General features: G+C 47.9%; 1 protein-coding gene across 1 annotated transcript; it reads right to left on the reverse strand.

Moving 5' to 3' along the window:
• Positions 1–5,798: 5,798 nt before the first annotated feature.
• ZNF154 (zinc finger protein 154) lies at positions 5,799–14,971 on the reverse strand. Its single transcript, XM_025367121.1, has 4 exons — positions 14,715–14,971; positions 10,032–10,158; positions 6,071–7,619; positions 5,799–5,973 (listed from the first exon to the last, which is right to left on the reverse strand). Exons 1-3 carry the CDS (start codon positions 14,745–14,747, stop codon positions 6,466–6,468), a joined length of 1,314 nt encoding a protein of 437 aa, XP_025222906.1. The 5' UTR covers positions 14,748–14,971; the 3' UTR covers positions 5,799–5,973; positions 6,071–6,465.
• Between the last annotated feature and the right edge of the window lie 2,142 nt (positions 14,972–17,113).

A 17,113-nucleotide genomic window follows, 5' to 3' on the forward strand; every position in this document is an offset into this window, starting at 1 on the left:
TCTGGGCTTAGCAGACTTGGCACAGACTTGGCAGAGAGGAATCTGCCCAGAGTCTCCTGCGTTTCCAGTCAGAGGAATAAAGGGACCAAGGCAAGCCAACCCAGTTCAGTGTAGACCTCAGCTACTTGTGTGAGAAACACTCACCCCAAACCCAAAGAATGGACTGAAAGGCATGAAGAACAGCGAAAGTGAGAGTTTCATTAACAGTTTTGCAAGATCAGGGCGTCTGGTGTCTGGTGTAGGCAGGCACATCTAGGGTAGTCACAACAGGTAATTTATCTCCTTGCTCTCAAATCCCTCCTCCCAGTTACTCATTGGTCAAGTACTATGGGGTTACAATCTTCCCAGATGTCGTCTAAGTTTCATTATCCCCCTTATAAGGTTAAACCCTGGTCCCCTTCCCTGCTTAAGTTTTGATTTCCAATAATGAAACTTTCTTCCCTTTTATGGCCTGAACCCTCCTCTACATTCTGTGCACCTATTGTGACCTTCTAGGCGCATGAGCCATGCGGTTTGTTACATTTGCAGGCTGGCTGTCAGTCCTTAGATTTATCATGCCTTGAAAATGGGCTATTTAAAGTATTTTCTCACACTTGGCAGCCGTGGTCGTGTATGGATGTTGCTTGCCCTCTCTGAACTGCAGATACATTAAGAGACAGGAATGATCATTCCTCTCTACTCTTTTTCGGTGGAAGGAGGAATAAGCAAATGAGGTAATCCTTAGGAAGCTGGTCAATATTAGCTCCACATGAAAACAGTAGTCTTGGCCAGGTGTGGTAGCTCACGCCTGTAATCCCAGCACTTTGGGAGTCCAAGGCGGGTGGATCACGAGGTCAGGAGTTCGAGACCAGCCTGACCAACATGGTGAAACCCCATCTGTACTAAAAATACAAAAATTAGCTGGGTATGGTGGCGCGTACCTGTAATCTCAGCTACTCAGGAGGCTGAGGCAGGAGAATCGCTTAAACCCGGGAGGCAGAAGTTGCATTGAGCCGAAATTGCACCATTGCACTCTAGCCTGGGTGACAGAGGGAGACTCCGTCTCAAAAAAACAAACAAACAAAATAGTAGTCCTGATTGTCAGCATCCAGGGAAGTGTGCACAGTGCCGTGGGGAGCCTGAGAAGGGCTCTCAGAGGAGTCAAAGGGAAATGGGGTCTGGCACCAAGCACAGACAGAATAGAAAGGTAGTGGAGCTTGATTCCCCAAGACCCTAGGTCCTGCAGTCTGGGTTTGAATCCAGGATTCCCTATTTCTCTCCATGGGTTTATAAGGAAGCGACATACTCTTGGGGGCTTTCTACTCCTGTGCAAGATGGAGATAATGAGTGGACCCATCCAGGGGCATGAAGATGATGTACAGAGCTGAGGTTTACAGAGCATGGGTCAGAGAGGGCTTCATGCATAGCCACTGTTGTGGTGGTTGGCAGCTGTTAGGGTTGTGATTGCCCTCAACTTATGAGGGGAGGGGAGATTCCTTTGGGAATGGGGACCAATGAGGAGAGGGATGGAGATATTTACAGCTCAGACCCCATTTTCAAGGGCTGCAGGTCTCCCTCACCCACCCCATGTATTTTGCTCATCATACTACTGGGCTCCTGGCCCAACCAGCTTCCAACCTGGCTGTCCCAGCCAGGAGGTCCTACGGGGCCACAAGGCCCAAAGATGTGAAAATATCCAAACTGAAACAGAAAAAAAAAACAAAAAACAGAATACTACCAAAAAGTGTGTTCTGGAAAGAGAGGCAAAACTGAGACAGAAGCAATATCTGTTTAGATAATCCCAGAAAATTTTCAAAAATTGGTCAAAGGTATAAAACTCTGCATATCTCAGAGATAACAAATATGAAGAAAACCACATACATACGTATTTTAGTTAGCAAGACTTCTAAGAAACAAAGCCAAGGACAAAATATTAAAGCTGGCCAGGGCTGAGGATAAACACACTGCTTTCAAAAGAGCAACACTTTGAGCTTATTTCTCGAAAGAAATGATGGGAGCCAGACGGCAATGGAAGGATAACTTTCATGTGCTGTGAAAGAACACCATTCTCAACCTGGAATATTATGCCCACCTTAAATGTTCTTCAAAAATGAATGATAGGTAAACATATCTTCAGAGAAAAAAAAAAAAGAATCTATAACTAGCAAATCTACTCTAACAGAATAATAAAGGGAAGTCTTTGGGCAGAAAGAAATAGTGTGAGAGGGAAATACAGAATTCTGTGAAGGAATGAAGAACAACATAAGCAGATAACAAAGATAAACATCAGTAAATATTAATTTAATACTGGTTTATACTGTCAATTTAATGGCAGTCAAATTGGGAACCCATACCCAGAAGGATGATGGTTCCTATTTTTCCAAATCTTCAAATAACTGTTTCCCCTATACAGGAGAAATGCTAGACTTTTGTTCATACATTCTCCTACTGAATAATGAAGACTAAATTCTCCTTTGTGGAGACATGAGTTAAAAGCACTCTATAGTAACCCTGGTACAATCACGTGACACAAAAGGAAGGGGCGTCCTTTAAAATTTTTTTGAAGCACTTTTTTTTTTAAGTGCAAATATGGGAAAGACTAGCATCTCTAAGTAGTGACATTTGTCAGAAAATGTGTAGGGGAGCATTAAATCTGTAATGTAACTTTTCTAGACAGCAGAGCATGGTAAGTTTTGACTGCTGAGCTGCCCACAAAATGATCAGAGATTATTATTGTTAGAATAAGGGAAAGGAAAGTGATGTTTACTTAAGGAGAAGTAGCAGAGATTAACGTAAATCAAAATGTATATATTAGATAAAGGTCCCTGAGGATAGAAGAAACAGAATCCATAGGAAAAAAAAAACACGCCATGTCAAAAATACTAGGCTGGGCGTGGTGGCTCATGCCTGTAATCCCAGCACTTTGGGAGGCCGAGCCGGGCGGATCACAAGGTCAGGAGATCGAGACCATGGTGAAACCCCGTCTCTACTAAAAATACAAAAAATGAGCCGGGCACGGTGGCGGGCGCCTGTAGTCCCAGCTACTCTGGAGGCTGAGGCAGGAGAATGGCGTGAACCCGGGAGGCGGAGCTTGCAGTGAGCCGAGATCACGCCACTGCACTCCGGCCTGGGCGACAGAGCAAGACTCCGTCCGTCTCAAAAAAAAAAAAAAAAAAAAAAAAAATACTGAATGAAAAACATTATGAATTGGAATCTCAGCTTCAACTGCCAATATCTACGTTGCAGAACTTCACCCAATTCAGTCAAGAAAACTATACAAACTGGCCGGGCGCGGTGGCTCAAGCCTGTAATCCCAGCACTTTGGGAGGCCGAGGCGGGTGGATCACGAGGTCAGGAGATCGAGACTATCCTGGCTAACATGGTGAAACCCCGTCTCTATTAAAAATACAAAAAACTAGCCGGGCGTGGTGGCAGGCGCCTGTAGTCTCAGCTACTTGGGAGGCTGAGGCGGGAGAATGGCGTGAACCCGGGAGGCAGAGCTTGCAGTGAGCCGAGATCACGCCACTGCACTCCAGCCTGGGAGACACAGTGAGACTCCGTCTCAAAAAAAAAAAAAAAAAAAGAAAACTATACAAACAATGTTGAGTTTACATTCTAGTGAGGGGGAAGAAAACAAGTGTATCCAGTAGTTATAAATGTACTAGAAAGTGAAACAGTAAGAACAGAGTGTGACTGGTGGAGGGAAACCTCAAAGGACATGGCATTTGAGTTTACCAGAATGATGGGGAACCAGCCATGAAATATGATCGTACTGCTCAAACTAACAGATTTAAAATGCATGCTTTTGAAGATACGAGGGAATGTTATGAGATTTTTACCTGCCATAACTATTTTAATCTTAATAATAACGCTGTGAAATAAGAGCTATTATTGTCACGATTTCTCAGATGAGGAAGCTTGAGGCAGTGGAACTGGGATTTAAACCCAGGTAACATGACCAGAATCTGATATTAACCACTATGTAGTCATGACAAACTTTTATGGTGAATGGTTAAACACAAAGACCCTGAGATACAAAAGACGTGGTTTAAAGAAAGAATGCACTTACTATGCCATATTGTGATATTTAAAACACACATGCACATCCTTTGAGCTTCTGAATAATATGGAGTGTGTCTTGTCTTGCCCATAATAGATTCTCAACCAAGGCTCTTATTCACTACTTCTTACTATTTTCACAGCTATACTTTTCAAGTTTAGCACATGTACTGCATCCACTTGGTGAGTATCTTTTTATACCCAGTAGGTAAAAAGTATTTATATACAGTAGGACTATTACATTGAGTAAAATTGCAAGCTATTTGATATGGTTTGGCTCTGTGTCCCCACCCAAATCTCATCTCGAATTGTAATTCTCACGTGTTAAGGGAGGGACCTGTAATCCCCACGTGTCAAAGGAGGAAGGTGATTGGATCATGGGGGGCAGTTCCCCCGTGCTGTTCTCATGATAGTGAGTTTTCACAAGATTTGATGGTTTTATAAGGTTTTGGAAGTTCCTACTTTGCTCTCTCTCCTGCTACCCTGTGAAGAAGGTGCCTGTTACCCCTTCTGCCATGATTGTAAGTTTTGTGAGGCCTCTCCAGCCATGCAGAACTCTGAGTCAATTAAACCTATTTCCTTTATAAAGTACCCAGCCTCAGGTAGTTCTTAGTAACAGTGTGAAAACAGACTAATACACTACTGCTATAAGAAACACACACTTGGCCAGGCACGGTAGCTCACGCCTGTAATCCCAGCACTTTGGGTGTCTGAGGCGGGCGAATCACCTGAGGTCGGGAGTTTGAGACCAGCTTGACCAACTGGAAAAACCCCATCTCTACTAAAAATACAAAATTAGCTGGGCGTGGTGTCACGCGCCTGTAGTCCCAGCTACTCAGGAGGCTGAGGCAGGAGAATCGCTTGAACCCGGCAGGCGGAGGTTGCAGTGAGCCAAGATCGTGCCACTGCACTCCTGCCTGGGCAACAAGAGCCAAACTCCATCTGAAAAAAAGGCCAGGCGCAGTGGCTCACGCCTGTAATCCCAGAACTTTGGGAGGCCGAGCCAGGTGGATCACGAGGTCAAGAGTTCGAGAACAGCCTGGTCAACATGGTGAGATCCCCGTCTCTACTAAAAATAAGAAAATTAGCCAGGCGTGGTAGCGGGTGCCTGTAGTCCCAGCTACTCGGGAGGCTGAGGAGGAGAACTGCTTGAACCCGGCCGGTGGAGGATGTAGTGAGCCGAGACTGCGCCACTGCACTCCAGCCTGGGCAACAGAGTGAGAATCCATTTCGAAAAAACAAACACAAAAACAAAAAAAAAACCACTCATTTGTATGGTTAGTTATTTTCACCTGTACTTCTAAAACAATTACAATTCCTAATATAATCTTACCACCTGTGGTGCTACCCTATGGAATTCAGGATATCAAGGCATATAGGACCTGGGGAACAGATTTCCCCCACTAGCACTGAACACAATGCAATATTCCTTGTGAACAAGAGAACAATTTCATGTTGCTTTCAGAAGCACCAAAGGATGTCATAGTAACTGCTGCCTACTCAGGCTGACCTCTGTGGCATCCAGGATATAAATTAGGACAATACCCTGTAGTTTTTTTCTTGGAGGCCTTGAATAGCAATGAAAACTAGACTCAAACTAGAGAGAGAGCTATATTCTGCCATCCTACTGTCCCTGTCTCTGTTGAGCTACACAATGGGAATCTCCAAAAAAAGTTATTCACCCCTTCATGTTAGCAGAACCCAACTGTTTTGTTAGCAGAACCCATACAGTGACTAGAACCCCCAAGATTAATAAGGTCTTTATTATTGTACAAACCAAGGCAGTAAGAGGCAGGTGGTTCCCACAGTTGGTGATTTGGAGGCTGGAAAACTCTATCAAGAGTCATGTGACACCAACAATATCCTGAAATATGTAGTCCTTCTTTTCAGGTCACCAGCAGAGTCCTCTGGGCCAAACCGGGTCAGGTCCATGGCCTAACTCATCAGAAAGGGAAACAAAAAAGAAGGGAATAAATGCTTAGGCTATTTACAAATTCCTCCCATGAATGGGACAACACCAAGGTTCACTTACCTGAATACACTGGGGTGGGTGAGTGGTGCACACTGGTGGTCACTTGCCAGGTGGTAGAGGTAAAATGGCTTCCACTACAGTATCAGCAGAGACATACATCTGACATGGGCCCTGGGCAGGGCAAAAGGTGCAGTGCAGTTCCCACATACCTGGAATTTATGCAGATGTTCAGATAGAGGATGTTTAATTCAGGCTGATGCCACCCTCATAAGGGATCTCCTTCAGAACTGTTATATCAACTGGACATCCCTACATATCAAAAGTGTCTTTCCCTTGTGCATTCTGTAGCACTCAATGAGATACAGCCTTCAGCTGAAGCTTTTTCACATTCACTGTGTACTCAAGGACTTTCTCCAGGGTGCTAACAGATTTTCCACATTTGCCACTCAAGGCTTTTATCGACTATGAATTCTCTGATGTTTAATAAGGCTGGAGTTATGGCTAAAGGATTTCCCACATTCAGTGCACTCATAAGGCTTCTCCCCAGTGTGAACCCTTCTGTGCTTAATGAGGCCGGAATTTTGAGTAAAGGATTTCCCACATTCACTGCACTCATAGGGTCTTGATCCAGTGTGAACTCTCTGGTGTTTTCGGAGACTGGAGCTGTAGGGAAAGAACTTCCCACATTCACTGCACTCATAAGGCCTCTCCCCAGTGTGAACTCCCCGATGTTGAAGGAGCGCAGACCTTTGGCTAAAGGATTTCCCACATTCGCTGCACTTATAAGGCCTTTCTCCAGTGTGAACTCTATGGTGTTCAATGAGGCTAGAGTTTTGGCTAAATGACTTCCCACACTCGCTGCACTCATAAGGCCTGGATCCACTATGAACTTTCTGGTGCTTTATGAGACTGGAATGATATGTAAAGAACTTCCCACATTCACTGCACTCATAAGGCCTCTCCCCAGTGTGAACTCCCCGATGTTGAAGGAGTGCAGACCTTTGGCTAAAGGATTTCCCACATTCACTGCACTCATATGGCCTTTCCCCAGTGTGAACTCTCCGATGTTTAATGAGGTTAGACTTGTTGCTAAATAATTTTCCACATTCATCACATTCATGAGGTCGTACTGCAGTGTGAACTCTCCGATGCTGAATGAGACTAGAGCTTTGCCTAAAGGACTTCCCACACTCTCCACATTCGTAAGGCTTTTCTCCAGTGTGAACTCTCCAATGGTCATTGAGGCTGTAGCTTTTGCTAAAGGATTTCCCGCATTCACTGCATATGTAACATCTTTCTGTAGTGAGTGTCCTCTGCTGCTGAACAAGTGTGTGTTTACGGCTGAATGCTTTTGTGTACTCTCCACAGTTGTAATGAGTTTTTCTTCTGTGACTGACGGCCCCACCGTCGCTTCTGCTATTTGATTGCTCCCCAGTGTGAGTGGCCTGTTGATGGAGAAATCCCAACTTGGCCAGAAAGTCCTTCCCAGCTTCTCTGCAGGTGGAAGGCTCCCCTGACACATGGAATGTGCAGGTCTTCACAAACAAGGCTGTGCCCACATTGCTTCTGAAATGTTTTTCTCCAAGGTGCTGCTTCCGGTGATGAACATCTGCAATGAAATACAATTACTTCTCACATGCCCCACCCCTATATAATTTCTGCCTATGATGTGTCCCCTTGGACCCAGCCAAGAGCAAAATGTCTCTCAAGACCAAGCTACACGTCTCACGGTCGGGGCCTTCTGGGGAGAAAGACCTGCCTTGGAAGTCCTGAGTTGGGTCTCTCCTTCTAAAGAAATGCTCTGCTCAGAAGGTGCCTCCTCATCCACCACTCTATGCCAAAAACCTAAAAGCAAGAAATGCTAGTGAAGTGCACATTAACTATGGTGGGAGGGGGCAGCCCCTATACAACTGTGTGTATGACAAACTCAGGAACAAGTCCATGGGATTGTTTGCATGACAGTAGAGTTGGGTTCCGGCTGCAGATGAGGCTGCATAGCAATTCTAGGCTATAAAGATTACAAGAATGGGCTGGGTGTGGTGGCTCATGCCTGTAATCCTAGCACTTTGGGAGGCCAAGGCGGGCAGATAAACAAAGTCAGGAGTTTCAGATCAGCCTGGCCAATATGATGAAACCCCATCTCTACTAAATATACAAAAATTAGCCTGGCGTGGTGGTGGGTGCCTGTAATCCCAGCTACTTGGGAGGCTGAGGCAGGAGAATCGCTTGAACCTGGGAGGCGGAGGTTACAACAAGCCAAGATTGCACCACTGCACTCCAGCCTGGGCGACAGAAGGAGACTCCGTCTCAAAAAAAAAAAAAAAAAACAAAAAAAACAAAAGATTACAAGAATGTAGGAGAATTCAAGAGGTAAAGGCCGGCCGGGCGCGGTGGCTCAAGCCTGTAATCCCAGCACTTTGGGAGGCCGAGACGGGCGGATCACGAGGTCAGGAGATCGAGACCATCCTGGCTAACACAGTGAAACCCCATCTCTACTAAAAAAATACAAAAAACTAGCCGGGCGACGTGGCGGGCGCCTGTAGTCCCAGCTACTCCGGAGGCTGAGGCAGGAGAATGGCGTAAACCCGGGAGGCGGAGGTTGCAGTGAGCTGAGATCCGGCCACTGCACTCCAGCCTGGGCGACAGAGCCAGACTCCATCTCAAAAAAAAAAAAAAAAAAAAAAAAAGAGGTAAAGGCCACAACCATGAGGTATCACAAAGAGAGAGGCAGGGTGTAATACTAAATCCTCTGCAAACAACTTTTGCAGAAGCTTATCTGCTGGTGACACTTGAGTGCTGTGTAGAATAGTATATGCAAGCCCAAGGAAATACGACTGCAACGCAGCAGCTGGCCTTCAAGGACTGTTTAAGAGTATGTGCAAGGACGGGCGCAGTGGCTCACACCTGTAATCCCAGCACTTTGGGAGGCCAAGGCGGGTGGATAATGAGGTCAGGAGTTCAAGATCAACTTGGCCAAGATGGTGAAACCCCATCTTTAAAAAAATACAAAAATTAGCTGGGTGCAGTGGCAGGCACCTGTAATCCCAGCTACTCAGGAGGCTGAGGCAGGAGAATCGCTTGAACCTGGGAGGCAGAGGTTGCAGTAAGCCGAGATCACGCCACTGCAATCCAGCCTGGGTGACAGAGTGAGACTCAGTCTCAAAAAACAAACAAACAAAAAGAGTATATGCATACCTCATGACATACTATGTAGAGACTAACGTTGGAAAGAACTGCAGATGTAGCAGTGAGAAAAACAGGTAAAATATGGAGTCCAGAGATGTGAGGATTAGCCCCAGGCTGGATGTTAACAGCAGAAGTGACAAGTAGAGCTGACATGTCAGCAAAATGTCAAGAATGGTGAAGAGAAACCGGAAGTGAGCTGTGACCACTGGCATTGGCACCAAACTGCTCGCCAAACAGAATAGGTTGCTGCTATGATACGGCATCTGGATAATGTAAGTACTAAGGGAAGAAAGAACAGAAGAGCAGCCTGCACTGTCCCACAAAAAACTCAGCACATGACAGCCCACAGGAAAAACACAAACACACACAAATACTACAAAGAAAATTTCAGAGGAATACTTTCTAAGAAGAGTCCATGGTCTACGTAAGTAGTGACCATGTCAGTGACAATAACCCCTGGCATAGGCAGGCATAATGAAATGCCAGCTACGGGATGGAAGTAGTAGCTGGGGCACACAGGATCCTCAGATCTGGAAAAAGTCACCCAGACATGGAGGGGACAATCAAGGTGGGATGCACTTGGATGACTGCAAGACTGCAGACTCTGCATCCTTCCCTGTGAGGCTGTGGGGGTACGGGGGCTCCTCAAGGAGAGGAGAAGACAGTATGCACACCTTAGTCTTACACATTAGTCTTACCAATGACAGAACTATGCAGGGAACTGAGAAAGAAGCAGAGCCCATAGTCTTGTCATGAGTAGGACAGACCTGCCGATAGGGAAAAGAGGAAGGGCACAGACTAGCTAAGGGCACAGGAATGGGTAAAAGAACCTTACCTAGGGAGGTTAAAAGAGCCAAGTTCTCCAGCATCACATCACGGTACAGGCATCTTTGAGCCTCATCAAGGAGACCCCATTCCTCCCAGGAGAAGTGTACAGCCACATCTTCAAAGGTCACAGTGCCCTGCCACAATGGGAACAGATGAAACCACCAACAATGCATACCCCCACATCTTTTTTTTTTTTTTTTTTGAGATGGAGTCTCGCTCTGTCACCCAGGCTGGAGTGCAGTGGCCGGATCTCAGCTCACTGCAAGCTCCACCTCCCGGGTTTACGCCATTCTCCTGCCTCAGCCTCCCGAGTAGCTGGGACTACAGGCGCCCGCCACCTCGCCCAGCTAAGTTTTCGTATTTTTTAGTAGAGACGGGGTTTCACCGTGTCAGCCAGGATGGTCTCGATCTCCTGACCTCGTGATCCGCCCGTCTCGGCCTCCCAAAGTGCTGGGATTACAGGCTTGAGCCACCGCGCCCGGCCACCCCCACATCTTTACCCCATGCCCATTCTCTTCCCAAGCTCCCCAACTGAGAGGAGAAACCAGCACATGGATAAATAGGCATCTAAGCTGGGGGCCTGGCATGGAAGGATCCATACTATCACATCATGAAATCCCCTGGAATGTCCAAGGTCATCTAAGTCTCAATACCAGGGCCCTGCAGCTGTCACTTACTCCCTTTCCAGATGCACGTCATTCTTCAGAATACACATCCCTCCTATCTCCAGACACCATAGCCCCAAGCCCAGGGCTGCCACCTCACTGCCCACACCATAGGCATCTCCCTGTTCTTACCCCCCACGTCACTGTTTTAATCTCTTCCTCTTTACCCCATTAGTGAAGGCAGGATTGCCACACTAGGGTTATGGATATGGCCAAATACACAAAACCTGACACTAGAAAGATGATACGGCAGCAGGGCACGGTGGCTCACGCCTGTAATCCCAGCACTTTGGGAGGCCGAGGTGGGTGGATCACGAGGTCAGGAGTTCAAGACCAGCCTGACCAATATGGTGAAACCCCATCTCTACTAAAAATACAAAAATTAGCTGGGTGTGGTGGTGGGTGCCTGTAATCCCAGCTACTTGGGAGGCTGAGGCAGGAGAATTGCTTGAACCCGGGAGGCAGAGGTTGCAGTGAGCTGAGATTGTGAAACTGCACTCCAGTCTGGGCAACAGAGCGAGACTCCGTCTCAAAAAAAAAAAAAAAGATGATACAACAGTTTATTAATCATATGTCCATAGAACCTGGGAGATGAGGACAACATGTACCATACAGGGTCACATGGGGGTCTAGTCCAGAAAAAAAGTGAATAACCAAAAGCTGTGGAATGCAAGCACTTTGAAAACAAAAAGATCAAGTGCCCCTGGTTCCCACAATGGGCTTCTTTGGAAAACTCCATGGCCAAACTCCATGGCCTGGTAGGGAGCTGAAATCTGCTACAAAGTGATAGGCAGAAACTGTGCCTGGTCCCCTTGATAAAAAGAGTTGTCTGTCTGGGAGAAGGGTAGGGAGGGAAACTTGTACTCCGGCCATTTGATGTCACCCTGATTTTACCAGAGGTCATACTGGGCCTTAATTTTAGACTTTACATCATAACTTAGCACACAGCATCGAGGATATGCTTGACAAATTCAAACTAGGATCTAATACTACCCTAGATCTCCCAGGGCATCCACTAGTGGTAGCAGCCCCAAATCCTGTGAAGGCTCCCTGGCTGGCTCCCATTTTTTGCCTCAGACTTAGGCCACACAGAACCACATGTGCATCTCAGATAACCATGGCCGTATTACACTTCTGTGATGTACTTGCTATCCCCTCGGCAGTGACAACCTTCTTCTGTCCACTTAACACTCAAAGACTAGCTCCACTGATCACCTGCCTGAGGCCAAGTGACTGTCACAGATGACCACATTGGCACCTGGCCTTATCCTGCAGGTTGAATAAAACACTCCCGGCCCCATCAAAGTTACCAAAAAATCCTGATGATTCCACAGAATGCTGAATAAGCACTAAGGAAAAAAAGGACAGCCATTTGCCTCAAATACACCTATGCCTCTGCATTCACCTTACATCCACTCTTTCCTTGAAAGCGTATGCCACCTGCCCAACTATCCTCTCCAAACACCCTACCTCCGTAGCCACTAACCTCCCTTACCTCTGTTTAGAAAGCCCAAGAACATCACCCACTTATCCAACCAAAAGGCTTGGTTGGTCTTTAGCCCCCACTCTGCCCTTCCTGACCAAATAACCTGTACCACCATGCCTAAAGATTAACCATTCTAGGCCGGATGCGGTGGCTCACGCCTGTAATTCCAGAACTCTGGGTGGCTGAGGCGGGTGGATCACCTGAGGTCAGGAGTTTGAGACTAGCCTGACCAACATGGAGAAATCCCATCTCTACTAAATAAATACAAAATTAGCCGGGTGTGGTGGCGCATGTCTGTAATCCCACCTACATGGGAGGCTGAGGCAGGAGAATTGCTTGAACCTGGGAGGCGGAGGTTGTAGTGAGCCAAGATCACACCATTGCACTCCAGCCTGGGCAACAAGAGCAACACTCCATCTCAAAAAAAAAAAAACAAAGATTAACCCTTCTAAATGTAATCCGCAGCTCACTCACCTTAGTCCACACAATAACCACCATATTTTGGGTGTCTCCATTCTGAAGCACTCCCCAGATTTCCAGACCTGGGTGTTCACCGACCTACTTAATGCCTACTTAATGTCTCTGAAACATCTGAAACTCTTACATGACCAAATAAAGCTCCTGTTGTCTCCAGTGAATATTACTGTTTTTTTTTTTTTTTTGAGCCGGAGTCTGGCTCTGTCGCCCAGGCTGGAGTGCAATGGCCGGATCTCAGCTCACTGCAAGCTCCGCCTCCCGGGTTTATGCCATTCTCCTGCCTCAGCCTCCCGAGTAGCTGGGACTACAGGCGCCCGCCACCTCGCCTAGCTAGTTTTTCGTATTTTTTAGTAGAGACGGGGTTTCACCGTGTTAGCCAGGATGGTCTCGATCTCCTGACCTCGTGATCCGCCCTTCTCAGCCTCCCAAAGTGCTGGGATTACAGGCTTGAGCCGCCGCGCCCGGCTGAATATTACTGTTAATACCAACTTCTCCATCTCAGTTGAAGAACTGTGGGGTCATCGCTGAATCCTGTTTCACTCCCTCGCTGTCTACATAAGAAAATTTAGTTGCCCCCTTTAAAAATTTGCATCCAGAATGCAACACATCTAATCAATGATTCTGGTTCATTACCCTGGACTGGCTGTAGCTTCCACTCTGATCTTCTTTCCTCCTCCCTCAACCCCACAGTCTGCTCTCCACGCTAACAGGATGGACCCTGTTAGGACTTTAGCAAGATCACCTCCCTCTTTTAACCCATACCTCCTATTACCTCCAGAATAGGTACCCAGCTTTTCAGGCAGCCACTGCAGTCCTGACTCCTTTCCCCTGCTCTTTGTTCCCAGCTAAAAGGAAAGAGATCTATGGTTTCCTCAAAAATCGCAGCTTAGTTTTACTAAGCACTTGCGCCTCCTGATACCAGTGCCACAGATAACCTTTCACAAGTTTCCACTGGCTGCCAAAAATGGGAACACCTCAGTATAACCCCTGGCATGGACTTAGAGCCCTGGGCTTGGAATTTCTCCAGGGCACCAGACCCAGGATTGGGGTAACAACACTTAAGAATACTAGAAAACCACAATCCCAAGAACATGTGGGTGCGGGTGGGGGCTACTCAGGGACTGGAACACTCTCCACTTCCTATGTGAGTTCTGTTCGCCCTTCTACAACTAGGAGAACCAGCGAAAGAGGAATGCACCCCTGGTGAGGCTCGATGGGCTCAAGCCTCCCTGTACCCCTGCCTGGCCCTGAACTCAGGCTGGCTGTTTTACTTTCCGGCCTCAGTGCTGTCACCTCTTGCCAACTGCAGGGCAATGAAAAAAAGTTGCAGCCTCCCACTATCTCAATGTCCTCATCGCCCCATCGCTGCTCTTCCTGTGAACAGTCTTTGGAAAAGTTTTTAAACCCTAACATAGGGCGGGCGCGGTGGCTCACGCCTGTAATCCCAGCACTTTGGGAGGCCGAGGCAAGCGGGTCACTTGAGACCAGGAGTTCAAGACCAGCCTGGCCAAAATGGTGAAATCCCATCTCCACTAAAAATACAAAAAAGTAGCCGGACGTTGTGACGCAGGCTTGTAATCCCAGCTGCTGGGGAGGCTGCGGCAGGAGAATCGCTTGAACCCAGGAGTCGGAGGTTGCAGTGACCCGAGATCGCGCCATTGCACTCCAGCCTGGGCGGTAAGAGCGAAACTCCCTCTCAAAGAAAAAAAAAAAACTAACATAAATGGCGTCCCTCCTTTGTTCAAAACTCTCCGTGGCTTCTAGCGTCCTCACAAGGAAGGTACAACCCTAGGAGTAACTCCGCCTCGTATTCTTCGTTCCCTGCAGAAAACAGCTTTCCCAATTCTCCCGGCTCAGTCGCGCCTCCGACCTTTGCACGCGCCGGTTCCTGCGCCTGTCACGCCCTCCCACACCTCGTCACACGCAGTGTCAGAAACAGGGCCCCACCCACGAGCGCCTCAGTGTCCCGGACCCTGGGCTGCGGGGACGCGAGCAGGCGCCCCTCACTGATGGCTTTAGTGGGTGGGGGAAGGCGTGTGAGGCGGTGAGACGCGGCACCCACCTGAGCTGGCGCCCTCAGAGCGGCCGCTGCCATCAGACTCTGTGGGGAGAGCTGGGCCGGGAGCGGCGGGCGACCAGGGCAGGGACCCGGGGACAGGCCTGACGTGGGTCACCCAGGGCGGCGTCGCGAGGCTCAGACGCTTTCGTGCAGCAGGGACGACTCCCCCCCTCACGCCTTCGGGGCCCCAACCCGGCGCTCTGCTGTCTCTGATCCGGTGAACACACCCCAGAGAAGCCAAAATGGCCGCCACGAAGAGGGCCCCCCCCCCCCCCCGCAAAAGTCCCTCCCTTTCTTTTTGTGACTCTCGTGGAAAGTCGGTCTTCTGAGCTCTTACCGGCTTAGTAGCGTGGCGTTCAACGCAGAGCATTCTGTGTAATGTAGTTTCCACAGATTCCCGAGGTCGGGGCTGGGGACCCTCTGCAGCAGCCTCTTGGAGTAAAAGCGAAGCTCCAGGGCGCTGGGCGATGAGAAATGGCTTATCCAGGTCCCCGGGCAGTGGAGGGGCTTCGCCCTTTCTTAAATGGGTCGTAATCAGACAGCGTATCAGAGGTGCCATCTGCAACGGATCACCCAAGTGTTTGGGGAGTATGATTTCAAACTTCGTAAAGTTCAGCAGGCTCCCAGAGGCTAAAATTATCAGACGCTCCCTAAGGCGGCCAATCCAAATATGCAAATCATTCCATAGAGCCATTCAGACACGAAATATATCTACTAATAGGGAAGCTAATACACATTACCATATTAAGTTTATTACTTTTTCTTTTCTTTTTCTTTTTTTTTTTTAGACAAAGTTTCCCTCTGCCCCCGAGGCTGGAGTGCAGCCGCACCATCTGGGATCACTGCAACCTCCGCCTCCCGGGTTCAAGCGATTCCCGTGCCTCAGCCTTCCAAGTAACTGGGACTATAGGCGCACACCACCACGCTAGGCTAATTTTTTGTATTTTTAGTAGAGACGGGGTTTCACTATGGTGGTCCCAAACTCCTGACCCCAGGTGATCTACCCGCCTCGGTCTCTCTTCTCCTTTTTTTTTTTTTTTTGAGATGGAGTCTTGCTCAGTCGCCCAGGCTGGAGTGCAGTGGCACGATCTCGGCTCACTGCAAGCTCCGCCTCCCGGGTTCACACCATTCTCCTGCCTGAGCCTCCAGAGTAGCTGGGACTACAGGCGCCGGTCACTACGCCCGGCTATTTTTTTTTTTTTTTTTTTTTTTAGTAGAGATGGGGTTTCACCTTGTTAGCCAGGATGGTCTTGATCTCCTGACCTCGTGATCCGCCCATCTTGGCCTCCCAAAGTGCTGGGATTACAGGCATAAGCCACCGCACCCAGCCTCTATCATATTACATTTCAAATGTATGCACTCGGAAGCATTGAAGTCAGTCTGTGCACTCTTGGTCAGGGACAGGTGAAAAACTACTTCAGATGGTGGCATGATAGTGCCTCCAGAAGATAGAAGAGAAATGTTGGGTCACCTTGAAGCGGTAGTACAAAGGTAGAATTCTATCTGTGATTCCAACAAAAAACATCTTTTGTCTGCATAGTCAGTTATTGTGTCCAATTACTGTGTCCAGTCAGTAACTGTATCCAATTCACTGAGCAACACTTTTATCCATTTCATAATTCTTTCTTGATATCTGAGATATATTCAATTCCTTTTAGAAGTCTAACATCAATCTCAAAAAAACAATGAAAGAAATGCTGCTTTGATAAGAGACAAAGGGGAGAGGTGGGACTTCTTAATCAGAAAGCCAGTGAAATGCATTGAAGGAAGTGAGAGATGAGCCATGTGCGTATTTTTAGAATAAATTCCAGGCAGAAGAAGCAGGTTACTAGAATGCCTGGACGGCTGAAAACTTCACAGGGCTCTTCAGCATTGGAGGGCCTAGGGCTTCAACCCAGAAGGCCTTCATCTGCTTTGCTGGCTGCAGAGGCACTCAGGGTATATAGGTGAGAAAAATCTATGGGATGGAGCTTGATTTCAGAATTAATAACAGAAATTCCCAGTAGGGACTTGTATGTCCCTCTGGCTGCATGACCCAAGCCAGCCTAGCCATTTATGCCAGGTAAAAGCCAGCTGTAAAGACACAGAAAAGGGCCGGGCGCGGTGGCTCAAGCCTGTAATCCCAGCACTTTGGGAGGCCGAGATGGGCGGATCACGAGGTCAGGAGATCGAGACCATCCTGGCGAACACGGTGAAACCCCGTCTCTACTAAAAAATACAAAAAACTAGCCGGGCGAGGTGGCGGCGCCTGTAGTCCCAGCTACTCGGGAGGCTGAGGCAGGAGAATGGCGTGAACCCGGGAGGCGGAGCTTGCAGTGAGCTAAGATCCGGCCACTGCACTCCAGCCTGGGTGACAGAGCCAGACTCCATCTCAAAAAAAAAAAAAAAAAAAAAGACACAGA

This window comes from Theropithecus gelada, chromosome 19 (genome assembly GCF_003255815.1).
Source record: "Theropithecus gelada isolate Dixy chromosome 19, Tgel_1.0, whole genome shotgun sequence".
In the NCBI taxonomy this organism is placed as follows: domain Eukaryota; kingdom Metazoa; phylum Chordata; class Mammalia; order Primates; family Cercopithecidae; genus Theropithecus; species Theropithecus gelada.